We start from the raw sequence: 27,575 nt of genomic DNA, 5'->3' as shown, positions 1-27,575 counted from the left end.
GCGAGGGGCTCTCTAACAGTCGGACGATTGTTGTAACAAAGTCCTGAACGGCAAAGATCACGAGAAATCAATGCCAAACAAACAAACAAAATAATACATATGACCAAACATGGCATCGGATAGTCAATGACATAAAATGAAGATTCATACTTTAGATTTTCCAGTATTTCTTGGATATCCATTATAAGCATTTTATTTTCAATTTTAAGTCATGAATAGGTGATATTAACTAATCCTGTAGACTGTAATTGGTTGCCCTGCTTTGTGTGAGTTAATTACTTTCAAAAGCATCCACTTCTTGCATAAACTGTAATTACATCAACAGTGTTGTGAGCTTTCCTCCCAAGTTCACTGTAGTTCCTTACCCAATTAGTTTAGTTACTTACAGATTCATTTAAATTATTATAATATTATGCAAGACAATGCATGAATAAACACATAGTTTATAAGACTTCTATTTAGCAAGGCACAGATAAACAACAATGTCAAACATGTTAGTTCTCAAGCACAGTGCACTTTGACATTTGAAGATTGTGTTTCTATCAGAATAATACAAACGGACAATATGCACTCAGTGGTGCTCAGGTACTCTTATTCTATGCATTCATATTCAACTCAGTAGATTTTCTATTTTATTTCTGCTCCAGTGGAACCAACTTTACTTCTTAATCCTTAATTATTGCATTTTCTTTCTTTTTTTACTTTTATACAAAGAACAAGTTAAGGCCTTATTCCAAACAGAGTGAGGTAGAGAAAGAGAGACAGAAATAGCAATCAAAATGGATTTAAAACAAATCTTGATATACAATATAAGATACAGATATAAAATATTAATTGCAAGTGCTACAATGTCTGTAAAAAAACCAATTCAAGGAAAATGTTGGAGAAACACAGAAGGCAAAAAATAAACCCTTAAGCCCCGCCCAAATATTTTTTTATAGCTTTTCAGAATCTTTACACTTGTATGATTTCCCCACTGTCTGCAGAGAAAAGACATATAATCCAACACTGCTCGTCACCTAAGACAGATGTTGAAATGCCAGGATAATTATTTAACTGCAGCTGGGGGAGAAAATCCTGCATCACAGTTAATGGCCAATTAACTGCAAGTGGACCCCAGACGCCAGCACTGCGGAGAACATGGTGAGCATGTGCTGCTGAACGCGGCTTATTCCGCACACCAGGCTGTTGAGGATGGCGGGCAAGCCCACCTGGTCAATCATGCTGTGGAAGGCGCTGGCGGAGTGCCGTGTGATTCTGCAGAGCGCCTGGGGAAACATACAGCAGATCAGACAGTTTCAGTGCGATTACAAAATATTAAGAAACAAGAGATTTTGTTGAGAAATGTTGCTCAGATATTCAAGAGTCAATGAGGATCACTGAATTATATATACATCAAAACAATCAAAACAAATAGGCCACAAACTTTCTTAAAAACCAAGAAAGAATCAACAACAACAACAAAAAAGCAATACATTTCAACATCTAGCAAGCAAATGAAAAAGCATATAAGCATTTATGCTTATCAGTTCTGCGTCACCCACATCATGTTCGTACAAATACATAGATTAGGCTGTATCCTCATTTCTGTTCTGTAAGGCTTTATTTCTGTTAATAAATCCTAACAATTCATAGGAGAAAAACAGAACAGCCTGTTAAAACAAATACAATATGTATATATGTTTGTAAATACATTGAAATAGCAGGAAGTTATTCCAGGAAAGTAGGGTTTCCAGCTGCTGTATTTTAAAAAGGGTGCTGGCCAAACAAATGCTTGAACATAAAAAAAAAACCTATATTAACACAAGCACTTTCGATCTTGTCCCCCTGCCCGGTGCCCGCTCTCGTTCTATAGGTAAAGAAAAGGAAAGTATCAGTATTGGACGATCAGACCAGAATTTTAATACCGGTGTTTCCTTAACATAACAGGTACATGGTCGCTCATTATAGCACAAACTACGGTGGCCCTGAAGTGCGAAACACACAATTGCAAAAAGAAAAACACAAAAACAAAAATAAAAACACTATTTAAAGTATACGTATTGATGCAGACCCGGAAATCACGCGGCTCCTGGAATTACAATTTTGAATGTCGCTCTAGCTTCATTTATTCAAAACACAAAATACAAATAATGACTCTATCGACTGTAAAGTCTTTACAGGGAAGTTTAATTAGTGGAGATACACTGTACAGAGCAACAAATGTAGGTCCTGTAGGCTAATTTCTTATCTCGATCAAGACCTATATTTGTTAATATAGAATGCAAAAATACCAGCTCTGGGACAAAATCACTTTTAATATCAGAAATAAACACTGTTTAAACAGAGAGCTTAACTCACATTCATTGCACCATTTATATGTGTGTGTTCCCTGTAGTGTTTACAGTAAACACTGTCCTCTTATGTATTAAATGTACGCACGCGCACACACACAGAGACCCACATACGCACAGACAGTATTGTATGAACTGTAACGTTTTAGTGTTCAGCTAATAAAAGCATGATTTTCTTCATTATTGTGAAATCGGTCCTTATTTCTGTGTTACAACTGTGTTTAGTTGTTTCTGTTTACTTGCCAACAAACCACGTGCATGGCAATTGCTTTAAGAAACACTTAAAGTAGGCTAACATCACTTTCTAACCTTTGTAATATAACCTGCATCAACAATTGTACTTGAAAATCGAGTGCTTCTCTCGTGCACAGAGAGCACAGAGACGCTGACCAATGGCAGTCCTGTTTGTGCGTGTAGCTTGCCCCAGTGGGCTTCGAAATAATGCGGCTGGCGGAAGAAGAAACTAAAACAAAATCTTTTAGTTTTTGTGAAGCTCGTTTTTGTTTTTGTGTTTTTGTTTTTGTATTTTTGTGTTCTTCCTTTTGCTTTAACGTTCTGCTTTTGGTTTTTGCGTTTTTCTTTTTGCATTTGTGTTTTTCTTTTTCCATAAGGGCTGCATATGTTTAGTTACTTGTCACAAAATTATTTGGATAGATACATAATTAACTATTTGCTTTGAATTCAATCACAATCTCCCTTTATACTGGTGATAGCCTATTTCAAAATTACAGATATCATATTTCAACATTTTGGAGTCGTAAAATCAGATAACAGCATGATTACATACTAAAACGTGCATTTTCTTCATCAAGAGGAAACCAAACTGGCATCCCATTTCGGCAAAAACACACAATTACACTACTTAACTGTCTCTCTTCATTCAATTAAGATTGCATGAATGGTTTGACCCACAAATACTGGTTGCTAACAACTAATGGTGTCTCTGCTAAATCCTTTAGAAGGATGATGGATGCTAAGATTACTGTTTGCAGACAATGGTATCACTTGCTGCATGTAGTGTTATCTGTCACTTCTTGCCTGGGCACTTGGTTTAATTAAAACACTGTTTGGTGTTATACCTAAAGAGATGGTGACTTTAGCATGCATTGTTTAAGCCTCAGTACATGTTGCATCTCTCATAGTCTAAAAGCACTGGTATGTATTAAAGGCACCAAAATGAACAAGATCAGAGGGTCTGTTCTTTGTACGTGGTTTAACAAATCCAGAATAAGTAGACATTAGACATCGGAGCTTAAGCTAACACGCAAACTGATATCCAGGATATTCGGTTCTTCCAACACTTCTCAGATTTAATTAGCTCATTAGCTTAAACCAGTCTTCGCTCATTAACGATAAGTGTGCGTTCCCGTTTGGCTATGAAAGCACGCTCAGTGGCCCCAAAAGTAGAATTTCAGCACTTATTATGGAAGGGTATGAGGAGGCAAAGAACATTATATTGAATAAAGACATTGCTGTGTCTGCAAAAGCCAGGGAAGAAGCCTGACAAACAATTGCAAATAAGTTACATACATAGTTTATATCGCATTGATTTTAATTACCCTAAAACACGGTGTTGTTCAATATGGGCTGACACCTGGCAGATGAAATTCAATGTGGACAAATGCAAGGTATTACATTCAGGTAACACAAATATCCACTATAATTACTCTATGGGAGGAATAGAACTAGATGAAGTAACACATGAGAAAGACCTAGGAGTCTATGTGGACTCCTCACTTTCTCCATCCAAACAATGTGGGGAAGCAATAAAAAAGGCAAACAGAAAGCTAGGGTATATTGTCAAAAGTGTAGAATTGAGAGCAGGGGTTCCCAAAGTGCGGCCCTTGAGGATGTTTGGTGCGGCCCCCCAAAGCCTTCAACCACCCCTTTTCTGAACCTTTACTATATTTTTATACTTTCTGAACATTTTCTGTTACAAATTGCACGTAATTTGGGGGAAAATTAATAAAACCATTCAAGTTCATAAATGTTCCCTAACAGAGAAGTATAGGAAATAAAAAACTATGATTTGGGACATTTTGTTTTCATTGGTGCTTAATTCTCTACTGCAGCCGCCCGGTCCCATGCAACCTCCAGAAATTGGCCCTCCATCACCAGACATTGGGAACCCCTGATTTAGAACAAGGGCAGTAATGTTCAGACTGTACAATGCACTAGTTAGAGCTCATCTGGATACTGTGGACAGTTCTGGGCTCCACACTTCAAGAAAGATATCGCTGCTCTAGAGGCAGTTCAGAGGAGAGCAACCAGACTTATTCCAGGTCTGAAGGGAATGTCCTACTGAGAGACTGAGGACCTGAACCTTTTCACCCTGGAACAGAGGACACTACGTGGGGACTTGATTCAAGTCTTCAAAATCATGAAAGGCATCGACATCATCAAACCAGAGGAGCTTTTCCAGATCAGCAGGGACACACGCACCCGGAGACACAAATGAAAATTGGGCTTCAAGGCATTCAAAATGGAAAACAGGAGACACTTCTTCACACAGAGTTGTCACAATCTGGAACGAACTCCCCAGCGATGTGGTTGAAGCTGAAAATTTCAGAACATTTAAAAATAGACTGGATAGGATCCTTGGATCACTTACTTCTTAATGGACATCAAACGAGCACGATGGGCATACTCTCGTTTGTAAACTTTCTCATGTTCTTATCCAAGACTTATGCAGATATTACATAGACCTCTATGCTGGCCAACATAAAGAAATATACACTACTGTTCAAAAGTTTGGGGTCACTTAGAAATGTCCTCGTTTTCCATGAAAACATGCATGAAATGAGTCTGAATAGGAAATATAGCAAAATGAATAGGAAATATAGTCATTGACAAGGTTAGAAATAATGATTTTTAATTGAAATAATTGTGTCCTTCAAACTTTGCTTGTGTCAAAGAATCATCCATTTGCAGCAATTACAGCCTTGCAGACCTTTGGCATTCTAGTTGTCAATTTGTTGAGGTAATCTGAAGAGATTTCATCCCATGCTTCCTGAAGCACCTGCCACAGGTTGGATTGGCTTGATGGGCACTTCTTACAGACGTGTTTAAATTTGTTGGTACCCCTCCACAAAAAACAAAGAATGCACAATTTCCTCCAAAATAACTTGAAAGTGACCAAAGTAATTGGCATCCACCATTGTTCATTCCAAATTTAATAGAAATCAGATGTTGCTTTTGATTTTGTTTTTCAACATTGTATTGTAAATAATAAAACAAATGAAAATGTAACTGAGACAGAGCTTTCTGACACTGGGCAGTACGTTTTGCTCTAGAATGCCTATAGTCTTGAGATTTAATTGTGCCCTGCACATATTCAAGGCACCCTGCGTGAAGCGCAGCAAAACAGCATCAAAACATAACCAAGCCTCCTCCATATTTCACTGTAGGTATGGTACTCTTTTCTTTGAAAGCTTAATTTTTCCATCGGCAAACATAGAGCTGATGTGACTTGACAAAAAGCTCCAGTTTTTACTCATCTGTCCAAAGGACATTCTCCCAGAAGGATTGTGGCTTGTCAATATGCATCTTAGCAAATTCCAGTCTGGCTTTTTTATATTTTTCTTCTTCTTCCATGGAGGCCACTGTCACTCAAAAAGTGACGGATGGTGCAATCAGAAACTGACGTACCTTCTCCTTGGAGGTAAGCTTGTATCTCTTTGGCAGTTATTCTTGATTCTTTTTCAGCCATTCATACTATTAATCTCTTTTCACACCAGTTTTGGACCTGTGAGGCGTCTGTTTCTCAAACTAGACACTCTAATGTGTTTGTCCTCTTGCTCAGTTGTGCACCGGGGCCTCACACTCCTCTTTCTATTCTGGTTAGAGCCGGTTTGCACTGTTCTGTGAAGGGAGTAGTACACAGCGTTGTACGAGATCTTCAGTTTCTTGGCAATTTCTTGCATGGAATAGCCTTCATTTCTCAGAACAAGAATAGACTGATGAGTTTCAGAAGAAAGTTCTTTGTTTCTAGCCAATTTGAGCCTGTAATTGAAACCACAATTGCTGATGCTCCAGATACCCAACTAGTCTAAAGAAGGCCAGTTTTATTGCTTCTTTAATCAGCACAACAGTTTTCAGCTGTGCTAACATAATTGCAAAATGGTTTTCTAATGATCAGTTAGCCTTTTAAAATGATAAACTTGGATTAACAAATACAACGTGCCATTGGAACACAGGACTGATGGTTGCTGATAATGGGCCTCTGTACACCTATGTAGATAATCCATTACAAATCAGCCATTTCCAGCTAAAATAGTCATTTACAACATTAACAATGTCTACACTGTATTTCTGATCAATTTGATGTTATTTTAATGGACACAAAATGTGCTTTTCTTTTGAAAACAAGGACATTTCTAAGTGACCCCAAACATTTGAACGTTAGTGTATACTTATCATTTAGCCGCCTATATTATTTCTAGGCTGTTGGAACATGTACTGTGTTTGATCTTGCTTACAGCCTATCTGAATTACAGTTCCTTAAAGATGAGGAAAGTGGAGAAGGAAAAGGAAATGTTGGATAAGAAGTTGGCTGTGAATGTGAACTTATTTAGTGGATATTTAGTTGTCATGTCTACATTTGAACATCAAGGTTTGTATCGAAGTTTTCTACTGCCAAAATACAAGATACGACGCCTTTAACCCCGTCCCCGTATTTTAATCAGATCCAATCACTATTTTAAGTAATTAGTAATCATTAAATGTAATGATTACTATTACATTGAATTGTGGCATTAAAATACTACAATGATATAAAGCATTTCAGCAGGGATAAAACACAAACATAAGCTTGTACTGTTTAACAGTGTGTGTTGTATTTCATTATGGCAGGACAAATTCGCAACATCATGTAAAGCAATACGCCAATAATTTTTTAATTTCAACATACGTTTTGTTTTGTATTTTGGCACTAGAAATCTTTCATAGGTTTCACGCATATAGTGTTAAACTGGATCTGATTATTGCTTTCAATTCACAGGCTGATCCCTGATGCTTTTGGTGCAGTAAACTTACATTTGAAAGGAAAATATCCCCCTGACAATGTTTTAACACTCTATTCCCACAGCAACACTTATCGTCAAAACCTCAAAGGGGATGTAATTCAGCTAAATTATGTGAATAAAGGGGGGGGTTGGTGAATTCATTTTATAACTGCAATTACCAAAACTAGTACATTATCTGCACAGTACTTACGAAGAATAATACATACAAACTTCCAGCCCTGCTAAACACTGCAGATTTTCCGCATTGCCTACACAGTGTAGAAGGCACTACTGGCTACGTAGCGTTTTTGATATATTTTGTTAATGTAATGAAGTATTTAGCTCATGTAGTTTGTGTACCTTTACGAATTCTCAACGCTAACAGCAGCTACGGTGTAAAAATACATTATTTTTAAGTTTTCAAAGTTACGAAAACATTGCAACATCCACACCTTTGGTGCATGGATTCATAAGGCCACCACCACCAACTGTTTCAACTATTTAATCAGACATGAGACATGAGGTAATCTGAAACCGTTGCGATCGATTCCAGTCTCTCCTCCTGGCCCTTAATCTCTGCTCTGTGTGTGTGTGTTCATGTGTGATAGAGGAGGCGTGGCTCTGGAGACACCTCTGAAGCGAGGGCGGGCTCTATGCTTTCAAAGCTAGCTTGCTAACTGCTAGCCTCTCTGGATTACACACCCTAGCTTTAACCTGACAGGGAGCAAGTTTAAGATGCTGGACATGTTGCTCTAGTAACATAGCTGGCTGACCTTTAAGCTCGCTTTGGAGAATGGAAAGTTCAGAGATTATGCAGTTATCCTGACATTTAGCTGGCTAACCTACTTATCCACGTAAGAAGAACAAACCCCAGGTTTCATTTGATTTCAAGACGCAGTAGATAGATGCTTTAAGAACCCCTACTACAACATTGCCTGCTTTTAGAAATGGAAAAGTTAAACAAAAAACATGATATGAATGAGGGGAGCTAACAGACCTAGTCGTACATTGAATCAGCAGGAAACACTTATGTTTGTATCCTTTCTTTCTAAGTAATGTTCAGCCTGGGAAAGGTAACGAAAGGCATACATTTTCCATTATTGCTAATTAATAAGTAACACGCTTCTCAATTTAGTCACTTTGTTATGTTTAACCAGCCTCTTCTCATCAACTATTACTCTGATATTCTACTCTGCTAATACAAAAATAATTATGGAAAAAGTACATTAAGTAATTTAAGACTAGAGTTTTGGGAAGTATTTCACATCAATGCTGGTCAATATCCTCTCGAGAGCTCAGTGAAGAGGAGATCATCAACACTCCTGCTCTATCAGTGCTCTGCACCAGTAAGCAACATTTCTGGAGCACTTGGGTGAATTGGAGACTGTTTGCTCCATGCTGTAATTGATGCATGTTGTACAACAGGTATTTATTGGACATAATACCATTTCTGATTCACAATGTTTCTTTTCACTTGAGTATCATGATCAATTTTGATTATTCTGGGTAACAAATTAATAATGTATGCATGTGTATGTGTCTATTCATCTACATATATCTATCTATCTATCCATACATACACATACAGAGAGAGAAAGAGAGAGAGGCATGCACCAAAATAATGCATAATGTTCAAGCCCCATTGCATTTCTCTCTCTCACACAGTAGTAAACACAAATACTATGTGAATCAGGATTACATGATTTTTATCATTTAAATGGCGCTGCATTAATTATGATCTTATTTTCCACATATAAACTGGTTTATCAAGCTGATGTACAATAAATGCTGATAACTATGGATAATAATGACAGTATTGTTGTTGTCAGCTGATCCCTCATTAGCTGCTATTAGCAAATATACTCTATCCACGTGTAAAGACATACAAAATGGAAAGCTGGTATGTTGAAAAAGAAAGGCATAGGTTGTACACCCTGTCCTTGTATGTCTTGTTTTGCTGTAGTTATCAGGGAGATAGCCTCTCTATTGTTGGCTGGCTCTTCAAATCAAGTTTAGAGTTCTTGGGCCAATGGTCATGACTTTAAGATCACAGCTCTAAATATAGTCTTGGGTGTTTTAACATGCATAGCGATGTCATTCTCTTAACCTCTTTAAAGAAGATGACATCTGTAAATCTTACTGAAATCCCACTAAGTCAAGAATCACATAATCAGAAGCTCCTGCAAAAAAATGTCCATATGAAAACTGTATTTATTTGGTGGGTTGTAGGGGAAGAAACAAAGTGATCTAAATAAAACAAATAAAAAAATAAATTAAAGGAAAACAAAACAATAAATGCTAAAGCAGGATTAATGTTGGGGCAACAGTACTAAGCCAGCTCCCTCAACTGCTCTCTCTGAAACTCATCAACCTGCTTTTATTCCCTTGATTCAAGGGCCCCTCTCCCACATCAAATCTTTTCCCATAAGGCAACAAAAAAACATAACGTTTTAAATGCAATTAACAAAACCTAATAAACCTTATGTGCCAAATACAAATACAAATACAAATGTACTTTTCAAACAAATAAAACATCTTGCCCCCCCTTAGGAGTAGTATGGCCAGGAAAGAACGTAAGAGCCTCAAAGAAGATGGCCTCTGTATTGGCAACGATCTTCTATTTAAATAGAGCATCTTTGGTACTGGCCTCATTGCCCTTAAACAAGATGGCCACCTACATCCCCTCAGAAACCAACCCAAAGGTGAGTATTTTTCCCCTCTGGACATCCTGTGTGCTGCCATGCATTTAATAGAGAACATCATTTTTAATGGAGTTCACATAGCACTCAGAGTCAATGTTGTAAACAAAGGAATGGGCCTTGCTACATCACAGCTCCTATATGAGCAACTTGTCAGCTTTCAGCTAAAAGTCCAGTTTTTTCCATTCACTTCCTGTTCTTAATAACCTTGGATGAAATAATGCCAAAGGGGAAATACTGTAGCTTGCTGTTGAATGTATGAGATTGGTCCATGTATTTCTTCACACTAGACACTGGATTTTTGACCTACCGTAAAGACTGAAACTACATATAAGTGTTCTGCTTAAAAAAGCAGTCCTATGTTCCTATGATGTGACCAGACCTCATTGGAATGAGATGTTTTCTTCTGGGCTGGACTCAGGAGAGAGATGTATACCGTATTCAAAAATTGTACAGTTACGGTCCATATAAGGAAATCAGTCAATTTAAATGCATTCATTCAGCCCTAATCTATGGATTTCAAGTCTCACGTTTTGAGGGAGCATTCAATTGTCCTGCTGACTGTAGGAAAGTCCACCAGACAGGAGTCAGGTCAAGACCCTGGTCTTACAGATGAGCTTCCCTGAGACATTTTCTGACACTTTGTGCAGAAATTGTCAGATTGTGCAAATCCACAGTTTCATCAGCTGTCTGGGTGGCCAGTCTCAGAAGATCCTGCAGGTGAGGAAGACGGATGTGGGGTCCTGGGCTGCCGTGGTCACACGCGGCTTACGGTAGAGAAATTAACATTCAGTTCTCTGGCAACAGCTCTGGAGGACTTTCCTGCAGTCTGCATGCCAGTCGCACACTCCCTCATAACTTGAGACTACTGTGGCATTTTAGAGTGGTCTTTTATTGTCCCCAGGAACCTGTATAATGATGGTGCTGTTTAATCAGCTTCTTGATATCCCACACCTGTCAAGTGGATTACTTATCTTGGCAAAGCAGAAATGCTCACTGACAGGGATGTAAACACATTTGTGCACATAATCGGAAATAAATAAGCTTTGTGTGTTTGGAAAGTGTCAAAGCTCATGAAACACGGGACTGACAATTGACATGTTTATATTTTTGTTCAGTGTGTCATTTGCCCCATTATTATCTTTGAGGAAGAGATCTGTATGTATTTATAGTCATGTGCGTTTTTAAAGTTATGCATTTTTCATCTGTATATTAAAGTTGACTAGCATGTGATGCTTCACGTGACCCACACAACTTTGCGCCTCACATAATATGTGATCCTTTAGTCAAATAGGATTTTCTTTAAATATCAGTAAACATAGAGCTGCTTTTATTTTCTCTAATTATAATTGTTTTGTGTAACCCTAATTGTTCCCCTTGTTGTATTTAGTGGTCTTGTGCAGCCATTGAAACCACGTTCGGCTTACAGCTATTCCTTCCCCTTCCCAACAGGAGAAGAAAGAACACCCTGGAGAATGCTGGGCCGTTCCCGCAGCCGCCTACACTGTGCTAATGAGGTGCCTTCGGGAAGGGGTAAGACTCTCTCACTGTCCTCGGTGGGGATTCTCTCCAGTAATGATGGTTCTGGTGTGCCAGGATATTTACTGGACATAAAACAAGACATACAAGGACAGGGTATACAACCTATGCCTTTCCTCTTCAACATACCAGCTTTCCATTTTGTATGTCTTTACACGTGGATAGAGTATATTTTCTCATAGCAGCTAATGAGGGATCAGCTGACAACAACAATACTGTCATTATTATCCATAGTTATTAGCATTTATTGTACATCAGCTTGATAAACCAGTTTATATGTGGAAAATAAGATCATAATTAATGCAGCGCCATTTAAATGATTAAAATCATGTAATCCTGATTCACACAGTATTTGTGTTTCCGATATTTTTGCCTCTGTGAAAAACTAGACCCTTAGATGAACTGATGACTTATTGTGTTCAGTTCCTCCTCAGCCAATAAAGTCAATATACATTGTGTGTGTGATCCGGTACATTACCATAATTAACTGAATTGCTTCCTGTAGATGGAAATACTAAATGGTGTTTTCATGAGATACAAACATCACCTGTGTCAATAGTAAATCAAAGAAACCTGAAAACAAAACATGATGCATTAATAACACCCACAGTCTGGTAAGAGGGAAGCTTGCGTTTCAGAGATCAAAATTATTAGTCGAAGTTTTAGCCTAGTGCCCACGAGGAAATCATGAAAATCAGACCAAATTATGTACTTATACTTATGTACTTATTCGAAGCAAAATTTAGCTGAATGAACAAATGCCAGTGACTTCTTTAAGTAAGAGCTACCTGTTAAAACACATTCAAGTATCTCTGCTGCCTTGAGATTTAATCTGTGCATAGTAAATGCCAGCAAATGTTACCAGTACACACAGCAGGTGAAGTGAAGCATAGGAAATATTACAAGCCCCAGATAAGAAAATGTCTCTTGTTTCCACGTGTGACCCGGTTCTACAGTGAGGGCTGCTGTAATACGGAGGTTCCCAAATTGTGGGGCGCACCCCCCATAGAGGGGTTGAACAGATAAAGTTCAGTCAAGATGAGACACACAAAATCTACGAGGGGATCCGACAACCATTAATTGCCGGACTGGGAAATAGCATTAGATGAACATATTTCTTTTGCATCAATATCTCTTAAAGCAAACTATGGTGACGACTAACAAGAGTGGAAACCGCTTCTCGGTTATTCGATTATTCCATATCCAGTCATGGCAAATCAGAATAGAGGATTGTCGTGTAGTACCATCTGTGAGCCGCTTATTGGTAATTTCAGATCAAAATACACAGTAGTTTATGTAAGGTGATCATTTCAGTAAAATAAATACATAAGAACAACTTGCAGCTTCAAAATGTTAATGAGTCTCAGCAGGAATCTGTGCTGCAATATTTTAACAAAAAATAAATGGCTGTAATGTAGGAACTGTTTCTTTACCATAGATGATGAATGATTATGTTATTTAGTGTTAACAGTCTTTACTAAGGCACATCATACTAGCTTACAGCAAGCCATATGTTAAATGACATTTATACTGTTTTATTATACCTGTGTACAGTAAAAGACAAGCAATAAGTAGTTCTGGACCGAATATACTAACCCGGGCTACCAGCATCAATCTCTGAGAGTTTGTTTCAACATCTCACATAATTTTGTTTATAGAACATGCAAGTCCACTGGGGAATGATTAATATGCCCAAGGTAGCCATGAAGGGAGCAACAATCAGTTACATATTATAACACATCATTATATTCATATTCAAATATCCTAAAACACTTTGAAAACATGTCATCCAGCTATCTGAAAGGATGAATGCAGACTGTGTTGTATTTGGAAATTTGCATTTACATTTTTTACATTTTATATAGAGATGTAACAGAATTGTTGTGACTCGCTGCTGCAGCAGGGCTCTGAGGGAGGTGATATGCAAATAGGATACATCTCAGAAAGATTTCCTTTTCTGAATAACTCAATTAAATGATAACTTTGCAAGGAACAGATGTTACTGCTGCTTCCAATGCAAGCCATGTTTTGGCAGAAGATGTTCACAATGAGCTCTCACTTTTCAGGAAAATGACTCAAAAGTGGAGTAGCGCACAAATTCATCATTATCTCTCAAATGCAATCACCCCAAAACTGGGCTTTAATGTGCAATACTCTACATGGAGGCTGTCAATACATACGGTGAAATAAAACAGTGATCCTTATATGGCATACTAGCTCAATAAGGTGAGCTTTCAAAATGCCTTTTCCTACTGAACAGATTCTTTTATAACTAAAGCTATGCCATTTATTACCTGTGGTGCATTCTCAATGCATCAATGAAACACTGTTCTTTCTGGTTTCATACAAAGTGTGATACAAATTATGTTAATTACCAGAAGAATGAAAGCAATAAAATAAAAAAAAACAAGGCACAATTATTGCTGAAAGAAAAGATAGATCAACATTCTGTAACTATGTGTCTAAGTATATGTGCAATTTAATGTTCCACTATAAAAATGGTAATAAATATTACAGCAGATGCAGTCTGATGCATCTTTCATTACAGGAAGAAAGAAAAATACTTGTTCATGTCATTTTTTAATGACATGATATTACATGATTTTTTCAAATTGGTGAATTATTTTACTGCTGGTCACATGTCACCATGAAGGGCATTAAACCTGAAGGGCATTAAAACAGTGATGGCTGTGTACTGGTGCACACAGACTGGTGTTTTAATGTTGCGATCCTTGCAGTCGACAATCCGGCATTCAGTGATATCTTGCATAGCAACCAATACCACCATCTTTGTTTGGGGGTAAGAATTAACGTGTTAAAATATCACAACAAATAAATATGCCTAAAAGTTGTTTTGTCCTTGGTTTTAATTATTACTACAGAAACTTATTATGGATTATTGTTTTATAATGATATATTATTTGTTAAGATGTAAATTCCTCACAAAATTATGACATTTTAAAGTCCCACTACTCGGAATATACAACAGAGAAAATCGATGTTAAAGTTCCGCTGACATTCTCTTCATAACCTCCTTATCGATGATATTTACATTACATTTGCCATACATATCCCTGAGATATGTGTTTTGACCTTACTGGAAACAATATGCTTGATTAAATTAACCTCTCTTACTTTATTGCACTCGGGATGAGCTGCTGTTTCCTACAGCTCTTCAAAGGAGTGCCTCACGTGGAGTTGTTTAATACTTTGTTTTACTGATCTTACATGTGTTGTTTTTCATGTCACTGATGGAGCTGGCAAACTGTTATATAAAGTTAGGATTAAAATGATGTAAAGTAGTGAACAGTGCACAACAGACCCACAACAACATTAGAAAGCATAATGATCATAGAAAAAAAAGCGTTCCGCATTGCCATTAACACAAAACGTCCATTTACTTTACTTTGAAACCCACAATTAACAAACCAGTTATACTGCACTTTTACAATGTGGCCATTTCAGGATATATATACAATTATAAAAGACAGTAGCACTTACACAAACTGCGGGCTTACTTGTTAAAATAGGCATGTTTTCATAATTTTTACATTGTGTCCTATAGTATATGGGATTGACCCTGTCCTTCTCTGTGGCTGTAAACCTGGATAAACACCTTCTGGTTGGTTGAAAGCTCTCAATTAAGAATAGGATTCACACATCAACACTTTTTATCAGTCCAGAACATCCAGAAAATCCAGAACAGGCAACCAGAAAGCAATAAATAGCGATTATATTAACTTATGCTTATGAAACTATCTGATATGAAGTTTTAATTTCTGTAAAGTTGCAGGGCGTCCCGTACCCCACTAGCTAATAGTGCTGTCAACAAGTCCTCCTGCTTCTGAAGCTACCTTGTTATATATATTTAAGTATGTCCTTTAAGTAAATAAACTAATATTATTTGAAGTTTTCAATAGCATTTTAGTAAGTACCGTGATTAAATTATGATATTGTGACTGAATCGTGACCGATAGTGGATTTTCAAAACCAATACCGATAACAATAATTAGGGTGGGGGGGAAAGCCGATTTCCAATTAATCAGCCGATTATTTTTCTTTATCAGTAAAATCAATATACTGTATAATATATAGCACTCAATGTAAAATTGCAACAGTTAAAATTGATCAATTCAAATTCTGGAAAATTGTGAAAACTGGAAAAAAAAATTGGGAGTTATGAAGAATGAATTTATTGGAAAGTTTTTGAGAAAATTACAGCATTAATTCAACAATTAATTCCTTTTTAGATCATTGATGAAAATAAACTACAAATAATGAAATTCCAGTTATAACAAACTTTGGGTACTTTTCTTATTTTCAGATAACTGCTAGCTGTAGAATGTGTAGCTGTGTAAATAAAGCTGCAGGCGCTGAGAGGCTCAGAGGTGTGGCAATGAAAAGTAGCCGAGAATGGACGAACAGTCCCTTGTGCTTTCCTCTCTGATGCCAGCTGAGGACGAGGGTCTGACAGCAGTCGCTGCAGGCCCTTCTGTGCCCTGTGCTTGGCAGTGCCCACTACCTCTCAGCAGTGAGCTGTCTGGTTGGCAGTAGTGGACTGGCTGTAATGTTCCAATGCCGCCCTGCCTGTCGCAGAGGGAAGTGACCCTCCTGCGGTGCACAATGGCGTTCTGGAGGCCTGCCAGAGCGACAGAATAACCCAAACCCTCAGAGCCACGACGCTCACGATATCTTCAGGCTGCACAATAAAGTCAGGGTGCCAAGGACACAAGCCACAGAGCGACTGGATGAGCAGCTCTGCACACTAACGAACATGTACCAACATGTAACTGTACTTAGCCATGGAAAACCACATAAGCCGTGGATCATGCACAGAGGCGCCAGCTTCTACATCAAATGCAACTTTGTATTTTAACTAATTAACCACAATGCATGTTCGCCACCTTTGATGTTTTGCTTGCAATCCCACGCATGTGTTTTTGGTGATTCGAAAGACCCTACAGCTCGGTATTCCTAAAGTACATTGATGTGTCTCTTTAAAAGACTCGTCCGCTTCCTTTTACAGGAATCAGATCTCTTGGTTTATACACAACACAAATTACCATTTCGGGATTTTCCACCAAGAACAATGGGGAATCCAAAATGCTGTGTTAGGGTGACATCTGGTGATTGTTCTTGGTACTGCAAAGCACTAACATCTTACCTGTTCAGATACATTTTGCTTTTCACTGTGAATCAGTCCAAAAAAATATGTCCCTCCAAAGGAAGTTTAACTGAAATGTAACTGCAAGTATTCAGCGTTCAATGTGCTGGTAAGGCAGGTTCTATGTATGAAACAGTTGCTGCAGACCATGGTAAACAACATTAAGTGAAAAGGATTTCATATAGGATAAGACGGTGTTTCTCTCATAAAAAACACTGTCCAGTATTAATCAAGTTTGAGTAGTTTGGTAAAAACTGAAAACATGTAAAGTTGAAATACAAGTTCATGTGACAGTTCTTAATGTAAGAACAATGCCTGTTTTTTACACTGATTCAATTCACGTGTAATTGAAGTAAAATAGACTTACTTCTGTAACAGGCACGTCTTCATTCAGCTCTACAGCATGAGAGGACAGTAACCCAATCACTCGAATCACCTTGGCACGCCTAGAATGCAAATACAATAACAATATAAACTTCATTAACATTACACACGTTATACATATACATTTAGCATCTAGGCATTGCTGTCAAATCAAATTAAACTATTTTCCAGTGAACCGATTCAATATCACAAATCTGCTCAAATATTTCTTAAAGAAATCAATGTATATATTTAATTATTGATAACTCCATATTCCAGTAGGTTAGCTGTGTATTTTTAAAACATCTGGGGTCCTATGTATAAGAACAACAGCCTACATCAGTTTAATTTCCTCTTTTCTTCAAGAGAACTGCTTTATGTATTGTGAACTCATAGTAGTACAGCACCCAGCATCTGTACTGCAATTACCTCTTGGTACATTATTCAACATCAACTAACCACAGGCCAAAAACAGCCCATTCACTGTTGTGGGTTCTACACAGCACAATATTTTGCTTAGTTTATGTATTTTTTATTATGTAAGACACTGGAATACATCAACATCAAAAGGTATCTAGGTTGGTATCTAGTTCAGAGTAATTTATTTCACATTGGTTGAATGTTTCTTGTTTTTAGGTTTGAACTGTGAGTTGCCATGCTGACTAACTATTCCACAAAAATCTTCTGATCAGAGTTTTCAAAACATTTCGAAAGGGAATAAACTAGAAAAAGTGTTGCAGAGGCTTTAACCTACTCCACTCCTGAGAACTGCATGAAGCTATAATGCACCGTATACTAGTTTTAAATGCACAACACATCTGACAAACATTACAGTCAGATTAGATTTCATATGCAAAGTTACATTACAATACATAAAACATGGATCAGGTAACAAGAGGCTGTTGTTATGGCCGATTCCCTTGATCAATATCTGATCAGGAAAGACTTTGTATAAGCCAGAATACTAATCACCTGCATATACATTTTTGGACAATGTGTACTAAATGTAAAACTGCTTTCAGCTGAATGACAAGTACGTGACAAGACCTCACAGATAATAAATGTGTGCTTTCAGTATGACACACAACAAGGCATCTGTTAGAAGGACATTTTAACAGAAAAAAGCATGACAGGAATGGATTTTTAAGTAATGTTTTTCTCATTTGAAAATGTAATGTTCACTGTAATTTGAAGACAATTGATGAATCAGCACTTTGTGCAGTATGTCATCTATAAACCCCCAGCAGAGGGCGGTATACAGGCCAGACACCAGCGCACTGCAGTACTTACGCCAAGCATTCTTCACAGAAATGGTCCCTGTGAATGTAGAAAGCAGATGCTTGTGGTTTAACCAACAGAATCGTGTAATACTCACACATCCCAGTTAGGAGCTGTGCGCAACACATGGGTTAATGACAGGAACTGTTGAAAAAAATAAAAAATCATGAAAAATGAAGAACCAAACCATTACTTTTCTAAGGTAAAACTGAAAGTTGTGAAATGCTGTGACCCTTTATTGGTCAAATTCATTTTCTCTCAGAACTTAAAATTCTAGATAATATTTTCTCATATATAATTGATTACATTCAATGACTACACAAGAGGAAAAGGCCAATTTAAACCTTTCTTTTAGTTTATTATGTGCAGGGGCTGGATACCCAGGTTCTGTGAATATCAGTCACAGTAATTAAAGGGGATGAAAAACATCGGGTGAATAAGTTCAGAGTGTGAAGGATGTGTGCCATTGTAAAACTGCACATGCATAAACATCAAACTAAGATCAAACTATTCTGCAGTTATTACCACATCTCACAGTCCCTTGTTTCTCACTTTAATTACTTATTATGATTTAAAGGTCATTTGTTAAACACTGATTTGTGCATCACCGTCAGACTAATTGGAACACATTTAGAAGCATTTAAAAATGTCATGTTCCCATTAGCATAACAGCATTATTCACAGCACTATTTTATGAAAACCAATCGGAAAATCAGAAAGTTGAGTGAAATCAGTCCTTTAAATGGGAGTTTCCTGTAACACCTAGATGACTATTGTTTAACTTCCTTAAGATTTGGGACATATTTAACTGCTTACCTAATTAATTTCCTCCATCCCCAGATTGGTGGTTCAGTACACAAAGACCAATAAAAAGCAGGTTTGAACATTAAAAGTCTAAAATGAATTAGGACACATGCTTGACTACACTGCAGCTGTTTGAAGGGCACTCCTCCTGCCCTAAACTTCATTAGATTGAGTTCTAACCTTGCGGGCTCTTTAAATAGCTGAAAGAGTCAACACTGCACAATGCGGCTGACTGCCACCGCAATGCAAAGCATGCAGGGCATCCAGCTCGGTCCTGGTGGCTGCACTTACCAGCTGTGAGTTGATTAACCTTGTGGCTGCTTCCTTATGGCCTGACACGGAGCAAAGATAGCACAGTAGGTTCAGCTTTGTCCTGGGAGCTCCAGTCATCTTATCACTCTGACCCAGTGAGGAGCACAGTTGCTGCACAAAGCTGTCCCATGCCTGATCGTTCAGAGATGCCAGTTTCTCAGCTGCAACAGAAGGGTTAAATTACTCAGCCACTCGCTCAGGTTAACAACTAATAAAACGCAGTTCTCACTTGAACGACATTAGCAAAACCATTAGTCTACTGTTCATCAGCAAGTACGGGGTTTCACTGCGCTCGTGTTATGAAGGTAAGATGTTCTGAACTGCAGAAGGTATGGTGCTTGACAAAACTATTTCATCTCATCGAACACAGTCCTGTTGGAGAGGTAGACAATTCAGAAAATAATTCACTTTCAACTTCATTGGAAGTTGGTATCCTGAAAAGTATTTCTAAAATGCACCTTCTGCAGAACCCCCAAAGTACAAAATACAATAACACAACCATCTGTAATACAGCTACTGAAATCAGTAACGCATCCTTTATTTCATTAAACAAAGTCTCAGAATAGAAAGATATTCTGTAGTGGTGACAGACTCGGGGAATGTGAAAAGCAACGCTAGACTTATCTTGGTAATCAAAGGAGTGTTTATTTTATTTTCATGTGTAACCTACATTAGGTATGTATTGTAAGACTATGGATTTGTCTGACATTGTTATGATTCTAACTGGCAATTAAAGAAAAACATAGCTTCTGGGGATTACTTATGAGAAGCTTTCTGCAATAATGTGTGGTAAAGTAGAATTGCATGTTATAAAAGCTGTGCATTTAATCTAACTGTTACACAGAATCACATACATCTTTCCTTACACAGAGGATATCAATAACTCTAAGGGTAACTTGGCATCTATCCAGTTACATTCTTATACTTATTTTTATTCAACTTTGTATACAAATTAATGTTTTTGCTTACAGTTTTCTTTCAGTGCAAGCAAGGGAAACAAACAAATATTATAGTGGGTAGATTTCAAAAAGTATTTTTCACCCTTTGGTTTAGAAGTTTTTTTTTTAAGGAGAACGAGATAAATTGTAAAAATCAAGAAAATAAATATAAAAAATATTCCTCTGATCGTTTTATCTTTTAAAGAATGTACATCATTTCAAAATTTTGGTAAAAAGGGGTCCTAAAAATCCTTCCTTCGTAACATTTCATATGAAGTCCTTTTTATGAACGCTTTTCATATCAGTCACAACACTGCACTACAACCCATACTTTACCTGGAAAGGCATTGACACTCAATGTTTTAGGATCAAATCTCACAGGAGCAGGTTTCAATATCTACAAAGGCAAAGCATTAATTCAGTTATTTTTATAATTATGATTTAAATGTGAAAAGTGGAGCATTTCTACCTGTTGTGTACTAATCCCAACATAAATAAAAAAAATGAAAAAGACACACATTTAAATTACAATAACTGTCATTTATATTTAAGAGAGAAGAAAGGAAGGGAGACAAAGAAGTTGCCCAAACTGAAGAAAATCAGTTTAACTTTATATTAATTTAAAATACAGTACATCTGCTCAGATTACCTAGACTGTGACCTTTAGATGAATTCAATATGTATTTTAAATCTGTGAAGTATGGCCCTTTTACATATAGAAAACAGAGAAAATGGTCAATCCTGATGAAGTCATGAAGCATCCCCTACCTTAGGATTGTCAATGATCGGAGTCACAACAAGGTCAGAATCGATGTAGATCAACTCCTTAAGATGGGAATGGGCATCACCCGGGTTGGCTACAGGTATGAGGTGCTGTCAGGGATGCAGCAGGAAAAGGTTTATTTCTGTGGAAGAACGTCTTTAGTATAACAGTTATAGACAGAATGATCCAATACATAAAAACACTGAGCTGGCAGAAAATGTTCACCTGCAATAAAAACTGATCAGTGCAAGTGTTCCAATATCCTTTCAAATCTAATGTACCTTCTTTAAGAGGCGAGACAGCCACGCTAAAACAGTGTCAAATACAAGAAGACACCATATGCATTCATTTGCAAATCTGATCTTGCACCTAGGCTACAAAGTTAGGAACCTTTAAACAGACATATATTTCATCAAATTATAACTGAAAGTGAAGTGAAGTCAAACACAGGAAATGAAAGAAACCCTGATGACAGGGGTGGGATTACATTTGTATGAGGAAAAGAGACCAGCCACAAACATATGAATTATAAGATATAGTCAAATCTTGCTTTGAATAACAAGAACAAATACATGGATCAGAGAACAAATAAAAGTACTGTATGTCACATCACTGAAAGGGAGAAAATTAACAGACCAAAGATGGACAAAACAAGGTATTGAAAGGATCAGAAGAGATGGAAAAAGACCTAGAAGACTATGATTTCACATCTTGTCTGCACTTATTAGCTATTACAATCTAGGATGTAGGACTTGAATTCTGTATTAACTATATATTTTTCCTGGGCACTTGTGTAATTTTGAACTTGTAATTGTATTATGTTTTGATCTGTAATATTATACTGTATTATTGCACTTTTGTAATGCTCTTATATTTTGTAAGTCATCCTTGATAAGGGCGTCTGCTAATAAATTAATAATAATAAATAAACAATAAATAAAAGACAACAAAATAAAAGATGCGAACATAAGATAAGATGATTTGCTAGTATTACTTGGGAAAAAAAAAACGCTGTACACTGAAAGAAATGGAAAACATCTAGGGGAGGTCTTCGACCAGCAGTGGAACGATAAAGGCTGATAATGATGTGTGTGTGAGCGTGTTTAAACACAATACAGATTTCCCAGACATTCACAATTTGCAGTGTTTTAATTTTGCTGAGAAAGCTAAATTGCATTACAACATCCCTAGATGCAGTGTCCCTAGCAATCTCAGGACATATTTTGACCTCTATGGAAGGCAATCTGCCAAGATGTAAAAAACAAATATTCAAATTTGCTCAACTACTGTTCCTGAATGATTTCAGACCCAGCATCACTGCTATGTATTCACTTTACTTTTCACACTCTGAACTCTGAAACACTTTAGAACACAAAATATAGTAATGAAAACAATACTATACAGATAGTAAAATTAATTCTCCATTTCTTAAGTTCAGGCACTGGCTTTACAAATGTGTAATGGAACTTGTAAATTAACCGATAAGGATAATAACCAATTATTTATTGGTTCGTGGTTGAAAAATAATGGCCTGCTTTAACGATAGATGAGAACATTTATTTGAGTGAAACATACACTGAATGAATCTTAAAACACAGCATTAGCACAGTTCTAGGTAAATACAGCAGAGGGCACTACCCATTTAACAAAGCTATAGAAAATTTCAGGTCCTCGAAAACCTATATCCAATTGAGTAAATTCACCCAAAAAACATCCATAACATTCCTAACCTGAACAAAAAACAAGGTTTAATAGGGATTGATAAATTTGATTTAACTGCGTAATTATGGCTATTTATTTCTAAACAACCTCAATGGACATGTAACCACATTCCTGCATTCATCTGCACCTAATTAACTTGGTCTAAGTTTTCTAATTACAAATTATAGATTTTTTCACAATTAAATGTTCTTCTTAAACATCCAAATCTTTGTTTCATACAGATATAGAAATTAATTACAGTAACAAACTATTAGGTTACTTGCCCCTAATTAAAACTTACATTTGTCAAATATTCTCATTTCAGGAGTGTCATGGAAATTTGTATAAGATAAATAAATGATTAAAATATTAAAGCAGGGGTTGGGAACCTTTTTTTTTTTTTTTTTAGAGCCAAACACACAATTGTGGAGGAAAAAAAAAATCAAAAGCCACAGCAATGTTTACACTTGTGTATAAGAAATATTACATAGAAATACACAAATAACAACAGCAGTATTGCACTGCTCTGGTAGTTCTGGTACACCAGTTGGTGTAGGTGTAACAAAAGCAGGGAACAAAACAGGACTCAGCATTTGGAAAGACTTGAAAGTGATTAATAAAACACCCAATAAAAAGTCAGAGCCAATTCAGGCACCAGTTACAGTGAGGGCAGATCGAGACAGAGATATCATCACACCTTCACAAAACCATTTCTGTGCATCATTTCTGACCACAAATCAGAATCTCCTGTTCCAATGACCCACGACTTATACGTGTTAATCTCTCTGTGCGCACCCTTCCTGGAAAGCATTACCTAATTTGAATGACTTGTGGAGATGCTGGCTGCTCTCCAGGCCGGCTCTTGATCCCTGTAAGGTCACATCTGCAGGACTCTCTGCTAACACCAGGCTCTCACCCCTCTCAGTGCTGCTGCTGAAAAATATCCAATCCCAGGGTTACAAAAAACAACCAAGCTTCCCTCCTCTTACATGATACACTGCCATACAAATACAAACTACACAATGTCAGAGACCAAAAGATTTTAAAAGAGAATGAAAATGCAAAATTAAGTGGGAGATGGGGGAGTGGCAAAATAGGCCAAATTATGCCCCATTGGTGATTTCATATTCTTTCAATTTAAGGAAATGAGACTTACTGAAATATTGCGCTGACTGGGACTTGAATATGGGAATTACAATACTAGAAAAATAAACCCTCCTTCTAAAAGTAAAACCTATTTAATAAACTGTGCAGCACATAGTTATTTTAACTATCAATCAAAATGGTTACAATTTATGTTTGTTTTTTTATTCTTTGTAGTTAGAAGACTTCATATACCTTAAACAAAACAGCACATATTTACACTTTTATGCCCCCATCATTTCAAGTTTGATTACATTACAGTGTGAGGTTTTAATTTGAGCCCAGACTGACTCACATTCCCATGATCATTTCCTAACTCTAAGGCAGTATTAAACCAGATTTATTTTGAGAAGCAACAGTTGCGAGCATCAAAACTCAGGCTATCTTGTGATGTAAGAATTCCCAAGTCAGGCGTTTTCTCGCCAAATCTGGTGATTCCCAAGAGCTTTACAATGCTCTGTTCCCAGAACTCAGAGTACAAGAACAACTGGACAACAATCCAGTTCTATATCATGTTAATGAGAGTGTTTCACAGTAGTGTTAGTTCAGCATGTGCTTTCCTAGACTATAAAAACAGGGGTGGATAAGTCAGTGGCGACTCCTAGATTCTGTAAGAAAGGAGGGATGGAAAGAGAGTTACTGATGTTGTTTCATGTGTTTTGAGGGTCTATTATTGTAACTGTACAAACATATACATGCAAAATTCAGACAGATTGGCTGTCTATTCTACACACCACTCCACAAATTTAGTTGAGGAACAAAAAAAAGGCCACACTTAATTACTCTTTTTCTAATTAATGCCTACAAGTCCCTTGAAAAGTAGTAGACCTTGTATTTACAGCTGATCCATTTCAGAGCTTAGTTACAGTGAGGGAAAAAAGTATTTGATCCCCTGCTGATTTTGTACGTTTGCCCACTGACAAAGAAATGATCAGTCTATAATTTTAATGGTAGGTGTATTTTAACAGTGAGAGACAGAATAACAGCAAAAAAATCCAGAAAAACGCATTTCAAAAAAGTTATAAATTGATTTGCATGTTAATGAAATCCTGCAGCGCCCGCAAGGTCCCCCTGCTCAAGAAAACACATGTACAGGCCCGTCTGAAGTTTGCCAATGAACATATGAATGATTCAGAGAACTGGGTGAAAGTGTTGTGGTCAGATGAGACCAAAATCGAGCTCTTTGCCATCAACTCAACTCGCCGTGTTTGGAGGAGGAGGAATGACCCCAAGAACACCATCCCCACCGTCAAACATGGAGGTGGAAACATTACGCTTTCGGGGTGTTTTTCTGCTAAGGGGACAGGACAACTGCACCGCATCAAAGGGACGATGGACGGTGCCATGTACCGTCAAATCTTTGGTGAGAACCTCCTTCCCTCAGCCAGGGCATTGAAAATGGGTCGTGGATGGGTATTCCAGCATGACAATGACCCAAAACACACAGCCAAGGCAACAAAGGAGTGGCTCAAGAAGAAGCACATTAAGGTCCTGGAGTGGCCTAGCCCGTCTCCAGACCTTAATCCCATAGAAAATCTGTGGAGGGAGCTGAAGGTTCGAGTTGCCAATCGTCAGCCTCGAAACCTTAATGACTTGGAGAGGATCTGCAAAGAGGAGTGGGACAAAATCCCTCCTGAGATGTGTGCAAACCTGGTGGCCAACTACAAGAAACGTCTGACCTCTGTGATTGCCAACAAGGGTTTTGCCACCAAGTACTAAGTCGAAGGGGTCAAATACTTATTTCCCTCATTAACATGCAAATCAATTTATAACTTTTTTGAAATGCGTTTTTCTGGATTTTTTTGTTGTTATTCTGTCTCTCACTGTTAAAATACACCTACCATTAAAATTATAGACTGATCATTTCTTTGTCAGTGGGCAAACGTACAAAATCAGCAGGGGATCAAATACTTTTTTCCCCTCACTGTATATGGGTAAGAACACAGGAGTTTGGTTATAAAGTGAACGTTAATATAATTCTGTTAGTTATCTTTTGTAATGCTACCGACTTTTTCATGTAACAAAATTCATTCAGTTTTGGTTCTTTTTAAGTCGATCTTGCAAAATAGTCAGTTAAACTGAACTCATGCAGTCTGTCCCAATCTAGAAAAGGGCTTCCTCCCTTGCAGACAGACTTATCAGACAGCACTCTGAGGCACATGACATTTCTGTCCACCAGCAATGTCTAATGGTTTCTCTCATTTAGGATGCATTACTTCATCAAAACATACTAGGCCAGTTGTACAGCACACCCACTCAGACTGTATTAGCTCTGCTGCTGCTTTAAAATGCAAAGCAAAACTATTCAAAGTTATAAATATCAGCCCAGATCTTGTTTCCAGGGCTTGCTTTGAAGTGTTCAAATTTCTAACGTTACATATGAAAATGGATTCCGGATTTTCCAACAAGGCTGTTCTTCTGTTAAGTGTTATTTATTGATTGATTTCACCTGTACAAGGGGAGTATCCATGGTACTGCTGTCTTCATGTAAGTGTTGACCTGGGAATATTCAACTCCATTTGCACACAAGCAACAGAAACAGAATTATACAGACTGCATTTACCTCAACTGAGTGAGGTTATGACATCCATCATGCATCTTATTACAGAATAAGACTAATACAATATGAAAGTATTCATCCCTTTCCCTCCGTTTCTTACTTCCCCCATATAACTTACAACATGTTGCAGTGGAAACTGATGGAATAACAATGAATTCTGAACGACACTTGGGACATTTTCAGACATTAAAGACAAGACCTTGGGCTTAATTATTTATTAAATAAAAAATGTTCACAATAAAACACAACTTTGACCCACCCACTACTAGAAAACTACACAACTGTTTCGTTTTTTAGTACTTTCTTCTATTTTGTAATGTAACCGCCATGATGACTAGTTGTGAAGTTTGCTATTATTAGCGGCTGGTTAAATATTTAATCCCGCCCAACAATACAGTGGGGGTGGTCACATTATCGCTGTATTAAATCAAGAAAATACCTGCGAGAAAACACCCTGAAAATGCTCTCGCAGCTCCTCTGGTTTTTGGACAACTTCAAGTTGTGGGCGGAGGGACAACCAGTCATTGCAGTTTGGACGCCATTTTGGTGTCCACGCCCTCGGATACGGCGGCCAGTTTCCCACTCCAGAGCGAAACACAACACATTGGACAGTACAACCTATGAGCTTAATGCAGCAACTTCATAGCTTCACCCTTTCGACGCAGTTAACTATTTATAATATTATTAATAACCGAAAAATAAGATGCATTACTCACGAGTCGGCTGGAACCGAACAGGTACCCTCAGCCCTGCGGGGTCGACTCAGGTGTGCGGGGGCGGTACAGGAAAAGGAGGTAGGGAAAGTAGGAAGAAGATAAGAAAAAAACATGTTTCGGCAACACTGTTGGAAAAGTGTGGGTAACAGAAAGCCAGAGAGAGGGAATGGGCGGAAAAGGAGAAAGGAGCAAGAGCTTGGGAGGGAGAGGATCAGCAAGAAATCCGCGGGAAAGAAGGGAAAGCTGCCCCTGAACCCCA

General features: G+C 37.5%; 1 protein-coding gene across 2 annotated transcripts; it reads right to left on the bottom strand.

Moving 5' to 3' along the window:
- Positions 1-425: 425 nt before the first annotated feature.
- Positions 426-27,575, bottom strand: LOC136714209 (serine/threonine-protein kinase ULK4). Of its 2 annotated transcripts, none has more exons than XM_066691562.1 (8): positions 27,317-27,575; positions 23,712-23,830; positions 21,202-21,290; positions 20,770-20,830; positions 19,475-19,656; positions 18,477-18,523; positions 17,106-17,184; positions 426-1,268 (listed from the first exon to the last, which is right to left on the bottom strand). In XM_066691562.1, exons 1-8 carry the CDS (start codon positions 27,427-27,429, stop codon positions 1,089-1,091), a joined length of 870 nt encoding a protein of 289 aa, XP_066547659.1. In that variant the 5' UTR covers positions 27,430-27,575; the 3' UTR covers positions 426-1,088. The 2 variants fall into 2 exon arrangements, with proteins under 2 accessions (XP_066547659.1, XP_066547660.1); XM_066691563.1 differs by having other exon boundaries at positions 23,712-23,827.

The sequence above is a fragment of the Amia ocellicauda genome, chromosome 18 (assembly GCF_036373705.1).
Source record: "Amia ocellicauda isolate fAmiCal2 chromosome 18, fAmiCal2.hap1, whole genome shotgun sequence".
In the NCBI taxonomy this organism is placed as follows: Eukaryota; Metazoa; Chordata; class Actinopteri; order Amiiformes; family Amiidae; genus Amia; species Amia ocellicauda.
This window is presented reverse-complemented; position numbering and strand designations above follow the sequence as displayed.